Source organism: Lycorma delicatula, chromosome 3 (assembly GCF_047948215.1).
Source record: "Lycorma delicatula isolate Av1 chromosome 3, ASM4794821v1, whole genome shotgun sequence".
NCBI lineage: Eukaryota > Metazoa > Arthropoda > Insecta > Hemiptera > Fulgoridae > Lycorma > Lycorma delicatula.
This window is the reverse complement of record NC_134457.1, coordinates 87,959,037-87,977,296: the sequence shown is the minus strand read 5'-3', so window position 1 is coordinate 87,977,296 and position 18,260 is coordinate 87,959,037. Positions and strand designations below refer to the sequence as shown.

Genomic DNA, 18,260 nt, shown 5'->3' with positions numbered 1-18,260 from the left:
ACGAGAAAAAGCTTACATGAAAACGGCACAAGTCTCACTGAGCACACTAGAATTTGCAAACTATAGGTGATGATTTTGGATATGTTTTACATTGAGTTCTTTTTATGTAAAAGACACTGAATAATAATTTTGAAGAAGTGCACCTAGGCAGGGAACAGTATAAATATATATAATATGGTTTTATTATAATAATAATATAAATATTTTTATTCATTTCCTTCTGAATTTTTGTCTCAAAAATTTTGTTTGAATTCAAACGAAGCAAGCAGAAAATGAAGTTTTGGAAGGAACAGTTTATAAACAAATTACTTAAAAATGAGTGAAAAAAACGGAAAAAAATAATGCACGCACCTTGTTATATATGAATAGTCATTGAACTCATCTGATAACTGAAGTAAAATGGTTCCCAATCACATTATATCAGAAATTCATGTCTCAAAATGACTGAAAGAATATCTCCTGCCACCTATTTTTATTTATACGTAACTACATATAAAGACAAATAGCCGGTCATATTCAGAGACTCATATATGAGTTTCCACCCTCTAGCATAAGTACAAGTAGCCCAAATATGGGTTTCCACCCGGAAAGGGTTAACATATTAATGAAAATATAATCAATAATGTATTAATAGGTTACTGTAAGATACACAAAACATCATAGAGAAAGGCTATGAAGATAATAATTAAATGCAAGACTTGAAATGTTTAAAATAAGCAGTAATATCATACTATAAAATAATGTTTCATATAATTAATTATGATCAGAAACTATAAGAAAGCAAATAAAATACAAGAGGTATATATAATTAATTAGACAGCATCCTTATCAAAACCTAGTAAGGCAGCTGACAGTAATCACCATACTGGCTAATAAATCACAAGTTTTATTTTTAGCAAAGATTGCAAGAGAAAAAAAAAGTTGACAGAATTTATAAAATTCTGTCAATAAAGCAGCTAATTAGTGATAACAATACAAAAGCAATTAATGCATTTTCTAGAGTACTATTATTTTACATGGTGTTTATGTTTCAGTTAAAATCAAGCAACTTACATATTACGTACGAGGGTTATTATAAACCAAAATTTTGCCACGAAGACTGAGGAAGGGCAGTGATATGGTGGACCAGTGCGAGTAGTCAGTAGGATATGTATGGAGAGAAGCAACTAGCCAGTCATACCCATAGGTCACAATCCCACATCAGTAGTAGAATGTCCAATCATTCTAAGCAGGAGGTAACATTGTCTATTGTGTACTGAATTATAATTATTTCTCCCTAACAAAGGTGTCAAATCCTCTGAAATTTAGACTCAACTCCAGGCACAGTTTGGAGATGCTACCTTGTCAAAAACTCAAGTGTTTGATCGAGCCAAAACATTTTGAAAAGGCCATGATGCAGTAGAGAATGAAAGTCATAAACATCATCTGCGAACAGTATCAATGATGACAACATTCAGGCAGTTTGTGACCTTGTAGAAGGTGATCGCTGCATAACATTGCTGAAATTGCATCAAAGTGGGCATAAGTGTTAGGTGTATGCATACAATATCATCAGACACTCTTGATGACAGCAAAATGCCAGTGAAGCGGGTTCCATATCTTCTCAGTCTGGCACAGAGAAATGTCCAGAGTCATATGTCAGTGGCTTCTGAATTGCTTTGAGGAAGAAGGAGGCATTTTTGGACTGTATTGTGACCTGTGACAAAATGTGGGTCCACTGTTACACCTTGGAAAGCAAGAAAACAAGCATGAAACAGAAGAAAAGTGGAAAGAGGGCACTGATCAAAGCCAAGAAAAACCTGATGTCAAGTCCACCTTGTCACTATGTGGTTTCCACATATTTTGTTTGCTGATAGAAACTTTAGGAGGGGAGAGGTTCAAAGACGATGTTGCAGTCATAAGTAAATTATTGGTAATTTTATTCAACATCAATAAAGCTGGTAAACAAATTCCGGTTTATATCTGATGCCCTAAATTACTTTTAAATTGGACATTATTTATTAATCACATAAACTGATCACAGTATGTAACACATTTTTTTAACCTGTAAATTCAAATATATTATTTTTCAGATGAGCAAATTCTAGATAAATATAATACTACAACAGATTTCAACTGACCTTGCAATAGTATGTGGCAAATCAATGAGATTACAAATCAGAAGAGAAACTTCTTGGAAGATAATGGTTTGTTAGACAAAATTAAAAAAAGGAGAGGGATAGTTCTTATAATTTTTTATTTTCTGTTAGTGGTCATAGAAAAGTGGGCTTGTGTACAACGAAAATACTAAATTAGATTATTTAAAATTCCAAAGTTTTAAGTAAACTGCATTTAGAGATAGAAGGAACATTATTTTTAAACAGTTTGTGCTTTAAGTTTAATTTCCAAGACTGAAAGACTAACAGCATCTAGAATTAATGTAAACTAAATATATTTGTTAAAAAAATAGCTCCAATAGAACAGAATCCAACTGAAGATTTTAAATGATTTTCGTATTTTTATAATTTCTGACCCTTGACCTGTTTTTTTAGTCATGGATGTTATTAAAAATTTAATATGAGGATCAGCAAGAGGATCAATCGAGACCCACATCTTTTTACTAAAAATTAAATTTTTTTTTTTAGCCATAATTACAGTATAATTTTGATGATAAAAACATCATTTGGTCGACAGGTTCGTCTGGGACCCTAACTTTTATATTAAGAATCTTTTTCTCAATTGCAGTTCAAATGTGGCATAATTTTTAAGATAGATATGTCAATCAAGAGCGTAAAACTGCACCAAAGTTTTTTGCTGAAGATTTTGATTTGTTTGCAATCATACTTTAAACATCGCATAATTAAATCATTAAGTAAATAATCCTTACACATAATTCATTATAAAAGATTCTACATATAAAATAATATAAAAGTAATTTTTCAAAATTTATGTTAGGTTCATGTTTTAAAATCTTTCACATTTAACAACCTTCAACTATTAGCTTTAGCTTTTGTAAAGCTATAAAAATCAGCGATTCATGATTTACAAATATTTAATAAGTATGTAGTTTGTAAGAACTAACAGTACATGAATTAATTAAAAATTTAAACTAAATAAAAAAACGTTCACTTTTAAAGTGATATTAATCTATCACTTACCAGACTTTTTGGATCAATCATAATTTGACCATCAGGACCAACTTTCAATTGTGGAACCGGCACTGCCTCACTTTCTTCATTTTCTACATCATCAACTTTTTCTTCTTCCAGCATATCCTCAACCGTACTGTAAATAAATTATTAACTGTAATAAAAAGGCACAAAAAAGCAAAAGAACAAATTATACAATGTGCCCAAGATTACATGCAGTTCTCTTAAATGGACCTAAGAATATTAAAAAGTTAGAAACACTTTGGTTTTGGTAAGATAATAAACTACCCTATCGGCAGTCCCTTTATGAATGTACTGCCCCTTATTTTGCTTTCTTCCCTTTCTTATTCTTCATTCCTTCTTCTTTAAATTGGTATCAATCGATATTAGAAAATTAAATATTTTAACTTGCATTTTTGTAAATCAGGACAATTATTCTGGAAGTATATTATCTACAGTCATAAATAAACACACGGTAAATTTCCAACATATTCCCATGCTTCTGTAATCAAGTAAAAATGTATTCTTAATCAGGATGCAGCTGCAGGAGGTTTGTTTAGTCACAACTAAATAATTCAGTATATCAATAAATCAATAATTTTGACAATCAAAGTATTTTATAGTCAGTCTACCACTCAGACACTTTTCATTGTCTGAATGGCACATCTATTGTCATAAACATAGAGAAAACAGTTCTTTGGTCTAAAAGCAAAATCTTCAACCTGGATCAAGCCTAATTTTATGTCAGAAATGAATACTCAAAAATAAATAAAAATCTTAATTATAATAAAAAACTTTTATTGGAAAATGTTCAACAGTAATACTGTAACATTTGTAAATTAAAGTAGGCACAGCCTAGGAATTTTATTCAGAAATGTGTTCTGTTCATGCATACAATCCATTATGAAAGTTTTATCAATTTTTATGTTTTCAGTAATAAAAAAATGTATTATAATTTCTAGTAGTGGTAAAAAATATGACTTCATATAGACACATGATTTCTTTACCAGCAATACATGTTTTCTTGACGATTTATTAATCTACTTCTAAATGAAATCAATCTTTAATTATATTTTTATTAATTAATATCATTATTTACAAAACAAAGAAGGAAGAAACATAAATAAAATAAGACAAGCAAAAAAACACAAAGAAATACCTGTTTGAAACATTACTTTCCAGCTTTAAATGTTCTTTTTTACTTTTGACAGCTGATCTCCTGTAAAAATTAAGAACATAATTGTTAACATTATATCTAATATAAACATACTTACATGTAATAAAATATATTAAAAAGTCTTATTCTCTAAAGATAGGCAACATAATTTAGTACTTTTCAGACTTAGATAGTTTCTTCTTTGAAAACTTTTACATAAGTTTTTAAAAATGAAAGTATGATAAGTAAGAAACCATTGACAAACTATAGCCCAATAACTTGCTTCACTTTCATTGGTCAATTGGCATTTGAAGCAACTATAACAGTCTTAAAAATTAATTAAATTTAATAAAATTACAATATAAAATCATAACATGAAACAGCGAGTTCAAGAAACACAAAGTAAACAATTTATTTAAAAGTAATAACTGTATTAAAAGTTTACAGTTTTACTAATGAAAAAACAATAAAATTCACGGAATTTGAGCAGAAAATTTTGTGAAACAGTAAAATCATACTTTATATTCAAAGCCTTTCAACTATACCAAAAAACAAAATAATTACATTACACACCAATTAAACACTGTCCTTTTATAAGGAACTCATTTAAATAAGAATCAGTGCTAAAAAAAAATGGTATCTGTGCCCAAGTTTCAGTTTGATATCTGAAATTAAAGTTTTCAGATATCAAACTGAAACTTTATATTTGAAATTATCTTTAGATAGTTTCTGAAAGATACTACCAGCTTCAGATAATGTAAAACTTTCAAGCATTTTACTTCTGATTTTTTTTTTATGAATTAACATTAAAAAAGTTTCAGAACAAAAATTAAAACATACAATACTTATGTATTATAATTTTCTAACAAGAATATTTGTATTAAAAAATTATTAAATGCCAGTTATAATCTAATGCATAACAAAACTTACAAAAACAGTGTTTTCAAGAAGTTTTCTCATCAATGTAAATTTACAAAAAACTTCACACATAAAATAAAGAGATATTAAATGAAATTTTATATTATAAAATACTAACCAACTTCAAATTTTTATTTATTTCTCTTATTTATTAATTTATTTCCTATCATTACCATGATGAATAACAGCATCTATCACTTATCTACCTACTACAACAGATTACATTCTCCCACTGCAGTGATACAAAATTTTAATTAATGGCAATGCTAATTTTGTTGATATTTTTTTATAAAACATTAACCCTATATGTTTTATTACAAGTATTATGTTTTTTATAATAATTTTATGCAGATGATCAGATAACCTTTCAAAAGCACTACATTTACCTTAGTATTCTTCCTCTTATAAAACTGCATTTGGCATTTAGTAGTTTTAATACATAATATTACTTTACTATCCCCAGCAAGTCTTGTGCTTGCATGCTTACTGAACATGAGATATGCCAGCAATAGCTTAGTCTAGTAGCATCTCTTATTAGGACAGGTCAAAGATTAAGAGCAGGCCAGAAGTACTTTACAGAACCATTTGCTCCCCATGTTAGAAGTAGCTTAAGAGCAGTGACCTTCTCTTAGTTATAACCAACTGCAAAAAGTATCTATTTGTTTTGTTAGGGGTGGCTGATCTGTTGGTGAAGGCAACAATACCACATCCCAGTGATTCTGTAAGTTCTAGTCATATTACAGCATTCTTCTGTACTGGATGTTAAATCACTTTCCACTCAGATCCTGGGGAAAGCAGCAGGGGAAGTCGTGGCAATTACCTACTAAAAATAAAGTCAGCAACATGGAAAAAAAAAATCAGCACATGGAATGTAAACAGTTCTGGCTTACTGAGCATTCTTACTCGCATATTGTACATCTGTGTTGAGTTACAAAAAATGCTATCTTTTTTACTGAAAATACATTAGGAACCCAAAACTAGAAATACATATTTAATACTTAAAGATTCTTTCTTACTACGCAAAGAGTAATCAAACTTTCATAAAACACACAATATATTCCAATCATAAACGTCTACCACAACTTTTCATTCAAATTATGATGAATAAAAGGGTAGTCCACATATATCATATTATTAACTCACCTTCATAATATTTATTCAATTAAAAAAAGCAAGAAATACTTTGTAAAACTTTCAATCAAGTTGATTAGATTGAAATATAATAGGAATTTAAAATTACTACTCCACGGCGTTTTCTAAACAATTCAAAATGGCTGTATCTGTCAAAAGAAAGTCCATTCATAAAAATTATTAAAAAACAATCAACTCTTCAAAGAACACAATTTCTAACTTTCTTTCACAGATATGGCACACTATAGTAGACCTAGTAATTTAGTTTGAGCTATTTTTTTATTATTTTTAAAACTCTTCAATCAGAACTGAAGCAAGTTTTAGAGTACTACCATAACACCAAAATTAAGAAATATCATTAAGTAGTTTTTTAAATGAAACTTACTGCGGCATGGGATTTGTAGAAGGATTGTAGAATATAAGATCACGCATCATAAGTTTACTTTTGTCAACATTACCATCTTTGAATTTATCTTTGAATGTCTGCATCGCCTTGATAGTCATATTAGAAAATGATGTTCCTTGTGATCTTTGGCGCTTTTTAGGGCTACAATGAAACAAATACAATAAGCACAAAAACAAAGATTATATCATATAGTAATATATTACAAGTTTAATAAAATTTATAGTTATATTAATTTTTTTAACCTAAATTTAAAACAACAATATATTTTACTTTTTTAATAAAATAATGCAGTGTCAATTGGGAAAAATCTTGGGTAAACGTTTAATGAACTAGTAGGATATAATGGTAACAGAATATACTATCTATCGTTCATCATAGTGGAGCAATGTACATTCAAGTACATAATAAAATATTAAAACTACCTTGGATGAATGATAGTTTTAAGACAGCAGTCAATTAAACATAATTATTTATCTACATTAATAGCTTCTTTTTTTTTATATAAAAACTACAGCCAAACCAATTGCTTAATATTATTTCAAATGATTACAGATGAAGGCCAATTTTTTCATACATTCTGAATTAATTATGAGACTAATCAAATAGTATTAAATTAAATTTTATACTATTAAATTATGAACAGCTATTCAATTACATTTTGAATAACTATGATACTGATTGCATTATTACATTGATAGTACATAAAATACGCTAATAAGCTGTGGCAAATCAATTGATTTACCACAGATTTACCACAATTTAGCTGAGATCAATTGTTTACCATACAACTTAAATCAGATATTCCAAAATAAAAATAAATAAAAAATGCTGGGTCTTAAAGAAATATTAAAATATACAATCCACATTAGGAAAGAAATTACAATTTGTAAATGACTTTGCAACAACAGTTTCAAACATGTTGACCTCCCTCATCTTTTAGCAAACTGCAGAAACCAGTTTGGGGACAAAAAATCATGTTGTCTTATGCTATATGTTTAAACTATTAAATTTGATTAGGGAACTCTAACAGACTATGATTTATAAGCTTTTTTCACTAAATGGAGACACCAATAAACTAGTCGAAAAAATTGTCATAAATGTGAAATGTGGTGATAACAAAATGAATAATAAAGCAAACAGTTTAAAGAAGGATGTGGGGATATGATGATGCCTCACAATTAGATCATCATCACAACAAAATCATTTGGATTACCCTCACACAATTCAGAGTTATATGACAATTATATGAAGAGAATATTTAAAGGTGGAATCCTTGGTATTTTTATCATTTGGTACGGGTGGATTCGCCTCTTATTATTGAAAAACTGTTTCTTAAACAGTAACTACAAAAGGTTTACCTAGTGACTAAAGTATTTATCAGCAGGTATAGCTGTGTCTTCTAGCATAAATATATATATTTTTTTTTTTGTCTTCAGTCATTTGACTGGTTTGATGCAGCTCTCCAAGATTCCCTATCTAGTGCTAGTCGTTTCATTTCAGTATACCCTCTACATCCTACATCCCTAACAAATTGTTTTACATATTCCAAACATGGCCTGCCTACACAATTTTTCCCTTCTACCTGTCCTTCCAATATTAAAGCGACTATTCCAGGATGCCTTAGTATGTGGCCTATAAGTCTGTCTCTTCTTTTAACTATATTTTTCCAAATGCTTTTTTCTTCATCTATTTGCCGCAATACCTCTTCATTTGTCACTTTATCCACCCATCTGATTTTTAACATTCTCCTATAGCACCACATTTCAAAAGCTTCTAATCTTTTCTTCTCAGATACTCCGATTGTCCAAGTTTCACTTATATAAAGTGACACTCCAAACGTATACTTTCAAAAATCTTTTCCTGACATTTAAATTAATTTTTGATGTAAACAAATTATATTTCTTACTGAAGGCTCGTTTCGCCTGTGCTATTCGGCATTTTATATCGCTCCTGCTTCGTCCATCTTTAGTAATTCTACTTCCCAAATAACAAAATTCTTCTACCTCCATAATCTTTTCTCCTCCTATTTTCACATTCAGTGGTCCATCTTGGTTATTTCTACTACATTTCATTACTTTGTTTTTTTCTTGCGTAGGACTTCATCTATGCCGTTCATTGTTTCTTCTAAATCCTTTTTACTCTCGGCTAGAATTACTATATCATCAGCAAATCGTAGCATCTTTATCTTTTCACCTTGTACTGTTACTGCGAATCTAAATTGTTCTTTAACATCATTAACTGCTAGTTCCATGTAAAGATTAAAAAGTAACGGAGATAGGGAACATCCTTGTCGGACTCCCTTTCTTATTACGGCTTCTTTCTTATGTTCTTCAATTATTACTGTTGCTGTTTGGTTCCTGTACATGTTAGCAATTGTTCTTCTATCTCTGTATTTAAACCCTTTCTTTCTTTTTTCCTGATTAGCCTCCGGTAACTACCGTTTAGATAATTCTTCAGAGGATGAATGAGGATGATATGTATGAGTGTAGATGAAGTGTAGTCTTGTACATTCTCAGTTCGACCATTCCTGAGATGTGTGGTTAATTGAAACCCAACCACCAAAGAACACCGGTATCCACGATCTAGTATTCAAATCCATGTAAAAATAACTGGCTTTACTAGGACTTGAACGGTGTAACTCTCGACTTCCAAATCAGCTGATTTGGGAAGACACGTTAACCACTAGACCAACCCGGTGGGTCCTGTATTTAAACCCTAATTTTTTTTAAATGCTGAACATTTTATTCCAGTCTACGTTATCGAATGCCTTTTCTAGGTCTATAAACGCCAAGTATGTTGGTTTGTTTTTCTTTAATCTTCCTTCTACTATTAATCTGAGGCCTAAAATTGCTTCCCTTGTCCCTATACTTTTCCTGAAACCAAATTGGTCTTCTCCTAACACTTCTTCCACTCTAATCTCAATTCTTCTGTATACAATGCTAGTTAAGATTTTTGATGCATGACTAGTTAAACTAATTGTTCTGTATTCTTCACATTTATCTGCCCCTGTTTTCTTTGGTATCACTACTATAACACTTTTTTTGAAGTCCGACGGAAATTCCTTTTTTTCATAAATATTACACACCAGTTTGTATAATCTATCAATCGCTTCCTCACCTGCACTCCGCAGTAATTCTACAGGTATTCCATCTATTCCAGGAGCCTTTCTGCCATTTAAATCTTTTAATGCTCTCTTAAATTCAGATCTCAGAATTGTTTCTCCTATTTCATCCTCCTCAACTTCCTCTTCTTCCTCTATAACACCATTTTCTAATTCATTTCCTCCGTATAACTCTTCAATATATTCCACCCATCTATCGACTTTACCTTTCGTATTATATATTGGTGTACCATCTTTGTTTAACACATTATTACATTTTAATTTATGTACTCAAAATTTTCCTTAACTTTCCTGTATACTCCGTCTATTTTACCAATGTTCATTTCTCTTTCCACTTCTGAACACTTTTCTTTAATCCACTCTTCTTTCGCCAGTTTGCACTTCCTGTTTATAGCATTTCTTAATTGCCGATAGTTCCTTTTACTTTCATCACTATCATTCTTATATTTTCTACGTTCATCCATCAGCTGCAATATATCGTCTGAAACCCAAGGTTTTCTACCAGTTCTCTTTATTCCGCCTAAGTTTGCTTCTGCTGATTTAAGAATTTCCTTTTTAACATTCTCCCATTCTTCTTCTACATTTTCTACCTTATCTTTTTTATTCAGACCTCTTTCAATGTCCTCCTCAAAAATCTTCTTTACCTCCTCTTCATCAAGCTTCTCTAAATTCCACAGATTCATCTGACACATTTTCTTCAGGTTTTTAAACCCCAATCTACATTTCATTATCACCAAATTATGGTCGCTATCAATGTCTGCTCCAGGGTAAGTTTTGCAGTCAACGAGTTGATTTCTAAATCTTTGCTTAACCATGATATAATCTATCTGATACCTTGCAGTATCGCCTGGCTTTTTCCACATGTATATTCTTCTATTATGATTTTTAAATTGGGTGTTGGCAATTACTAAATTATACTTCGTGCAAAACTCTATAAGTCGGTCCGCTCTTTCATTCCTTTTGCCCAGCCCGTATTCACCCACTATATTTCCTTCCTTGCCTTTTCCAATGCTTGCATTCCAATCTCCAACTATTATTAAATTTTCATCTCCTTTTATGTGTTTAATTGCTTCATCAATCTCTTCGTATACACACTCTACCTCATCATCATCATGGGCGCTTGTAGGCATATAGACGTTAACAATCGTTGTCGGTTTAGGTTTTGATTTTATCCTTATTAGAATGATTCTTTCGCTATGGGTTTTGAAATACTCTACTCTCTTCCCTATCTTCTTGTTCATTATGAAACCTACTCCTGCCTGCCCATTATATATTTAGAAAATGAAAAAATGGTTTTGATCAAAAACTTTTAAGTTCAAAAAAAAATAAATATCTTTTAAATCAAAAAAGGTTTTGGTTCAAGAAATATTAAGTTCAAAAAATATATTTTAAGAATAAGTATTACAAAATCCCCATTTATAATTACAAAAAAATTAATAATGCTTACCAAAATAATTTTACTGGCGATCTTATATTTAGTTCGGCATCAGTTTCAATATCAGATGATGAAATATTATCATTCACTTTATTATTCATCAATTTCTCATTTTCTTCAACAGTCTTTTCAACAGTATCAGGTTCTTTCTCAGGTAGCTTAGTAGGTTCTTCCAAAATATTTTTATCAATATTTTCTTTTTCAGAAGATATTTCAGTATTAACAATACAACTTCTGTCATTTTCAATTACCTTTGAGCTTTCTTCTACAACAGAAGAACTATTAACAATCACTGGGACTTCTACTAAAGTTTCTTCATTTTTAGCAACATCTGAAGTATCTTTTTTACGAACAATATTAGCCAAAACCGGTTTAAATCTTCCCTTACCAAACCTAGGTATCATTTTTTGACTTGAATTATTCTTATTCTCTTTTTTATCGGCCTCAAAATCTACTGAGCTATTTTTGTTACATACTGTGGTACCAGGTTTTTCATGACTATTAGATAATACAGATTCATCTTTTGACGTGTTTTGGTCAGAAATTACACTGGTGGTATTATGTTTATCAGTCCCCTTAAAATTATTTATTCCATCTCTATCATTTTGTACTATATTTAGATCACTTACATTTTGATTATTATTACTGTTAATAATACTTTTACAACTATTATCATTACTACTAGACAAAACATCCTTAATCTTACTATTTATGTCACTTTTTAAATCGCTTTGAACTACTATATCATTATTAACATTACTTTCAACAATGCAACCACCATTATTATCTTCTACATTTTGTTCCAATACTGAGCTTGTTGATTCTTGAGAAAATGAAACTTCATTTTTTTTTAACTGATTGATCGAATCATTATCACATTTATCGGGTTCTTGATTTACCTGCACGCTGTCTGTAACATCTACTGCAACATATTCATTATTACCAGTGGAAACCTGATTTTTTTCTTCAACTAAATCACTTTTAGTTGTAGATTCCTGTTCATTATTCTGATCTTTATTTCTTCTAATTAAACCAACTAATGGTTTAGGTTTAAATTTAAGCCGCCTAGAAGCCATTTCACATGTATTCTGTAACCTGTAAAAAATTAATTAAACTCATTTATTACATCATTAATATAATAACAAATAAATCATTATTCTGATCGAAACATAAAAATTTATTATACAAATCACATCAATATAAGATAAATTAGAAATACAAAAACAAATTATAAGATAAAAAAATAGATTTCTCTAAAGTCTAAATTAATTATTTAAATATCAACACATGAAATAATGTTAACACACAAAATAATTCACAATTCAGAAACCACTACTGAATACTGAACTCAATACTGAAACCACTACGCTGAACAGGATTCAAATAAATCATGTTAGTATTGGTATTATTTAAAAATTTCATTTATATACTTTCAACAGAGTAATATACTTTCTGTAAAAGAAAATCTTTTAATTATGTTTTAAATAAATTGGTAGGAAGATATTTCAAATGGTTTGACAATTTATTAAAAATGGCAACAGAAGCATAATAAAGCTTTCGTACTATCTTAAGTTTAACGAAAACAGTTCCTTTGTCTGGTTTGGTAAAAATGGATATTGTTATTTTTTAAGAAAAACTGACATTTCCTTTTAGCAAAGATTGCCCATTCATAAATATAATCACAAAGGTAAGTTAACATATTTAATTTTCTAAATATAGATTGACATGATTCATACTTAGGGTCATATTAAGGATAATGATCTAACAACTTATTTATGAACCTTAAAAACTCATTTTGAATTTTTGAGGAAGCTACAAGAAATGAAACTAAACTTTATACAAGAAATTTGTAGGCATAACAGATATTAAAATAATGATGAAAAAAAGCTTAGTATTTTATTAAGACGCTTCAGAGCATTTATTACATAAATATTTAATAATTATACAAGAAGAAAAACAGTTTTAGTAATTCACTTTAAAGCAAAACAATATGACTTTATTTTGTTTCAAATTAAATCAATTTATCCCACAAGAACTTGTTATACAATAAACCACTCAGAAATTTCACTTTGTGGGCAATGGAAATACTAAAGTTTTCATTAACAGAAATTCTACCATGTGATCAGCATTTTTACATCTACCTGAGAAGCAGAATGCAATGGTTTTATCAATATTTTTCAAGTAAATGGTTACAATCCATCCAATGAGTATTAATCTAATCAATTAAGTATTACTGTATCTACAACCTACAATGTGAAAAAATGTTAGTAAATAAAGTAATGAAAAACTCTATACATTAGTCTATCTGTTTTGTACATTACAATGATGAAGTGGTTCTCTTCTAAACGTAGTATTGAAATTACTTTTTTTTCTAATCTTAGAATATTTTTGTCTTAAAAATATTAAAGATAGTACAAAAATATTATTTTCTGTCGTTTTTAGTGTTTTTGTTTCATTTTTAAGTTAATTTATTTTTTTTGTTTTATTATTTTTTAAATAAGTTTTATTTTGAATAACGAAATAAAATAAGAATAATTATTGTAATTAGCTTTATACAGATTGTTTATTAGATAATGACCAACTATTCCGCTACCTTAAGAGACCATTAAAGACTCATCTACACTATTCAAACAAATCACAACTATATTAGATTAACCATTCCTTATTAAAAGATAAATCATCTCAAAAAATGTAATAATTATAAAAAATGAATAAAACAAAATGTAAGGCCACTTGCTTATATCAGCCAAAACGTACTGCTCTAATAAGTAGTTACAACTGACTAGCAAATTAGTATAATGGTCAGCATGCTGGATCCACACACACTTAGTGTAGGGTTCAATCCCTGCCAGGGTGTGGCATCTTTTTCACTTTACATCATACACCAAAAAAATATTAAATTAACTGTCACTGTCATTGATGAAGGGGGCTTGTAGCAATAAAACAGCTGGTAATAGGATTTAAATTCTACTGTTCTCCAAAAATATTAAGGCATTAATATTAAAATTTTGCCATGCTCAGATTCCGGCGAAAACAACAGCAAAATACCCTTTAATTAACAATAAAATGTAATAGATCAGATTAAAATAAAAATATAAATTAAAATGACAGTCGCCCACTAGCTTAATAGATAATATATTAACTATATCGAACGCTGAAGGATATAATTATTAAAAAATAAATAAAAAAGATAATTAAATGTCCACAGATATTAACTTAACAATACCACATTTAATCACGTTATCGTAAAAGATGTAGAACATATTTGACATTATTTTACGAAGAATTCATCCACATGGCATGTTCATGAAAAAAATATATTACTCACCAAAAGACGTACGATAGGAATAACAGCAGTTAATTTAAGATTTCACGTAGACGGTAAAATACAAAGCAAATCAACGTTAAATGCTTATTAAATAAGCATTCAACAGAACATATGTAACGCTGAATAACCTAAAACACGTACAGGTTATGTTTACTTCCAAACTATATCATATTAGAAATGTCACATTATCAAATACAGCAACAGTCAATTATCAGAAAGGCAAGAAGCCTTTTGTCACATATCAGAGCATGAATATTTTTTAATAAAAGAGATTTGTATCTTAACTCACAAACCATGATCGAATGGCAACCCAACTCCTAGTTCACTAGGTAAATTGGAACCAGGGTTGCCAACAATAAATGAATGTGAAATGTGTCACTACAGTATCAAGGTAAGATGAGTTGGAGGCTTCTGCTGGCACCAAAGAAGATGACTTCATGTCAAAGAAATCAAATTTTTGAACTTGAATTATGAACATACAATTAATGAACATACAACAAATAACAATTTAATAGTTATTATTTATGTTATAGAGCGATAAGGTATTTATTTTTGTTTTGCTTAAAAATAACTTTCACTTTAACGATTTGATGACTGAATAAAAGGTTTGTTTGTAATAGTGTTTGGGAAGCTCGTTCATTGAGAGCTGGCTGGAGTCTTGGGCGTACTTCTATTAAAAATATGACAGAATTAAAACATCTTAAAAGTTAAATATTGCCAAATCGTGAAAGAATTCTGACCCCGTAATAACGTATCGGTTCCACGGTTTCAATAAATTGTTGAGAGATAAATATATTTGGCATACACTCAATTAACAATTAATTTTTTTTATAAATCAGATGAAATTGTAAAAAAAAACATCGTCTACGGGCATCACTTCCCAGGGTCTGCGTCCAAGAAGGCAAGAGTACTTATATAGAATAGATCAGCGTAAATTTACATTTTACACATGTAAAGAAAATAAATTAACGAGATGGTTGCGTTTGTTTTTCATTAAAAGCATTTTCATGCGTGGATCATTTTTCATATGATTTGAAAATCGTTTTTAAGTGATAAAAGATGATTCCTATATTTAATTTTAGTGCAACCATAGACGAAACACCCTTTTCACAGAGGTACGACGTGATGAAAGGGATTAATATTTTCAATGCTTGTGTGACTAAATCTCCATATTCACTTTGATGATCAAGCCAAAACACATAAACATCTTCAGAAATGAATTGTAGTTGTAACTTTTTAAAGGCAGAAATTTTGATGAACTGGTCATGAATCTCAACTGGTAACTTAGTAGTTGCAACAACATCTTCATTAAATGGATTCAGTACCCATCTCTTTGAGAAATCATTTTTATTTTACACAAAATACTCCACCAACTGAATTTTTGGCTCACACAAATGAATCTTCATGTTATCCAGGGTGAATAATAATATCTTCATCCAAATTTTTCTCAGTATGATCGGAAATATGTGAAACATCAAAATTTTTGCTTTGAAGGCGAGACATCAAGCTTCTTAAAGAAAGCACAAACTTTCTGTCATTAATAAAATGTTTTTATCCTGTCCTTGTAAATTCACATTCAAGTTGTTTAAATGTGAAACTGTATCAGCTAAGTAAGCCAACTGCAACATACACAGGTATACTCATTATTTTGTAAAAACATTGAGAATGGGTTTGTTTATCTTGGAAAATATATTATATTATATTAAATTAATATAAATGAATATGAATTATATTATTAATTCATTTCACAATTCTAATAACCGGGTTAACACTTTCCCCTGCTATAACCCACTGACTTTTATATGGAAAAGAAGATATTTTTTTCTTTTGGCACATTTCATCACATAGTTTAGCAAACAGCCTATTCTGTAATGATCAATTTGCATCCATTCATCCAAAGATCATAAGATGATCTTTTAATTTTTTCAGAAATCCTCTGTTCTTTCCTATTATCATCTTTGCACCATCATTACATACTGCAATACATTTTGTCCAATCTGTATTATAGTTTTTAGTACCCTCATAAAAAACACCAGAAAGACATTGTTGCATCACCAAATATTGATTTGCAAAACAACATATTTTCTTTGATTGATCTATGAGTTGCACTCATATCTCATAAAACATAACAACTAAAATGACTTATCTTGTTTCATTTTCTATTTGTCCATCATTTTGTGTTTTACCCTAAAAATATATATTTTAGGAATGAATCAGAATATTTTAATAAAATTCGGTTTAGTAAAGAAAATAAATTTTATGAAAAAATAAAGTTTTGTAAAAAAATGAAGTTTATTTTTAAAAAAATAGGTATGCAAATTTTACCTTCAAAATGTCAAAATAGTGACCATTTCTATTTTTTAACCATTAATAGTTCTATAAATATTACTTTCATTAAATTATATTTTATTTGGAAAAATGTTTACCATTTTTATTATGGATAAAATTATCTTATTTGTTAAAATTGCTTGTAAACAGGCCCAAATACATCTTGTTAAAGTAGGTCTCTAGTGCACTTACAAAAAATAATGGAATCTAAAAATTTTCTACTTGCTTTCACTTCCTTCAATAATTGAAATAAAAGTTATAGTGACAATAGAATGAAATGAAAAAAGTTATTATTAATAAATATAATGAAATTCAATGTGATGGCAGTAGGACCTCATGTGCAAATTATGTAGTGGCAAACTACGTGTACAATTGTCTCTAGGCGTGTTTGAAGATCATTAAACTAGAAGAGGAGAACCCATAAATTGGCCGGTCTGATCACCAGATCTCACACACTAGCCTTCATCTCTTTGGAATATTTGAAACATGTTGTGGAAAACCAGAAATACAAGAAGAGTTGAGGGAAAGAATTATTGAATCTTTCCACAGTTTAAAACAGGAAATGGAGTACACTTATTGGCAAGAATCTATGCAAAGTTTTATATATATATATATCCAGGCCATTTTGAGAATGTAATTTAAATAATTATTGGTCAATATGAGAACCCACCAAATATAAGCTACTATTCTTACATAAGCAGGTTATGATGTAAATTATCTAAAACTCAGAATTTACAAAATTTCTTATTTTATGTTAATGTCTAATGCCATTATTAGTTTATTTTATTGAGTTTTCTGAGCCAAGCTAATTAATTATTGTTTTGTTTCAAAGAATTCTTATAAAAGTAGAAATTATTGTTATTCATAGTTTTTATTTCAGTTAGTGAAGGAAGTGAAAAAAGGTACAAAATTCTCAAATTACATTATTTTTATCTAAGGAGAGAAAAATATTTATATTTTTCTTAAGTTAATGATTTCTGCCATATCTCGTATTTTTTTATATTGATTATAAGATGTAATATATCATTTTGTTCTCAACTGAATGTCTAAATTTTATAAAATAAAACATAATTGAATGAAACTATTATTTGCAGAACTATTAACGATTATAACATTTTAAAGATTTAAAATTTTAAAGGTAAAATTTTCAAACTGTTTATTTTTTAAAATATAGACAGATTTTTCTTGAAAAAAGCACAAAATGTGAAACAAATGGAAAATGAAGCGAGATAGGTTATTTGTCCACATAATTTTTTTTTATTTTGATGTCTTAAATCAGGATATAAAGAAAGAATATTCTATATAACGA

At 29.2% G+C, this 18,260-nt stretch overlaps 1 protein-coding gene across 1 annotated transcript in view; it reads right to left on the bottom strand.

Moving 5' to 3' along the window:
• Positions 1 to 14,962, bottom strand: part of Bdp1 (transcription factor TFIIIB component B'' homolog Bdp1) — a 36,088-nt gene extending 21,126 nt beyond the window's left edge. The window contains exons 1-5 of the mRNA XM_075360155.1: positions 14,624 to 14,962; positions 11,308 to 12,390; positions 6,719 to 6,880; positions 4,288 to 4,347; positions 3,138 to 3,264 (exon numbers count right to left, since the gene is read on the bottom strand). Of these exons, the coding sequence (XP_075216270.1) occupies positions 3,138 to 3,264; positions 4,288 to 4,347; positions 6,719 to 6,880; positions 11,308 to 12,371 (1,413 nt within the window). The 5' untranslated portion in view covers positions 12,372 to 12,390; positions 14,624 to 14,962. The remainder of the gene's footprint in view (positions 1 to 3,137; positions 3,265 to 4,287; positions 4,348 to 6,718; positions 6,881 to 11,307; positions 12,391 to 14,623) is intronic.
• Positions 14,963 to 18,260: the final 3,298 nt, after the last annotated feature.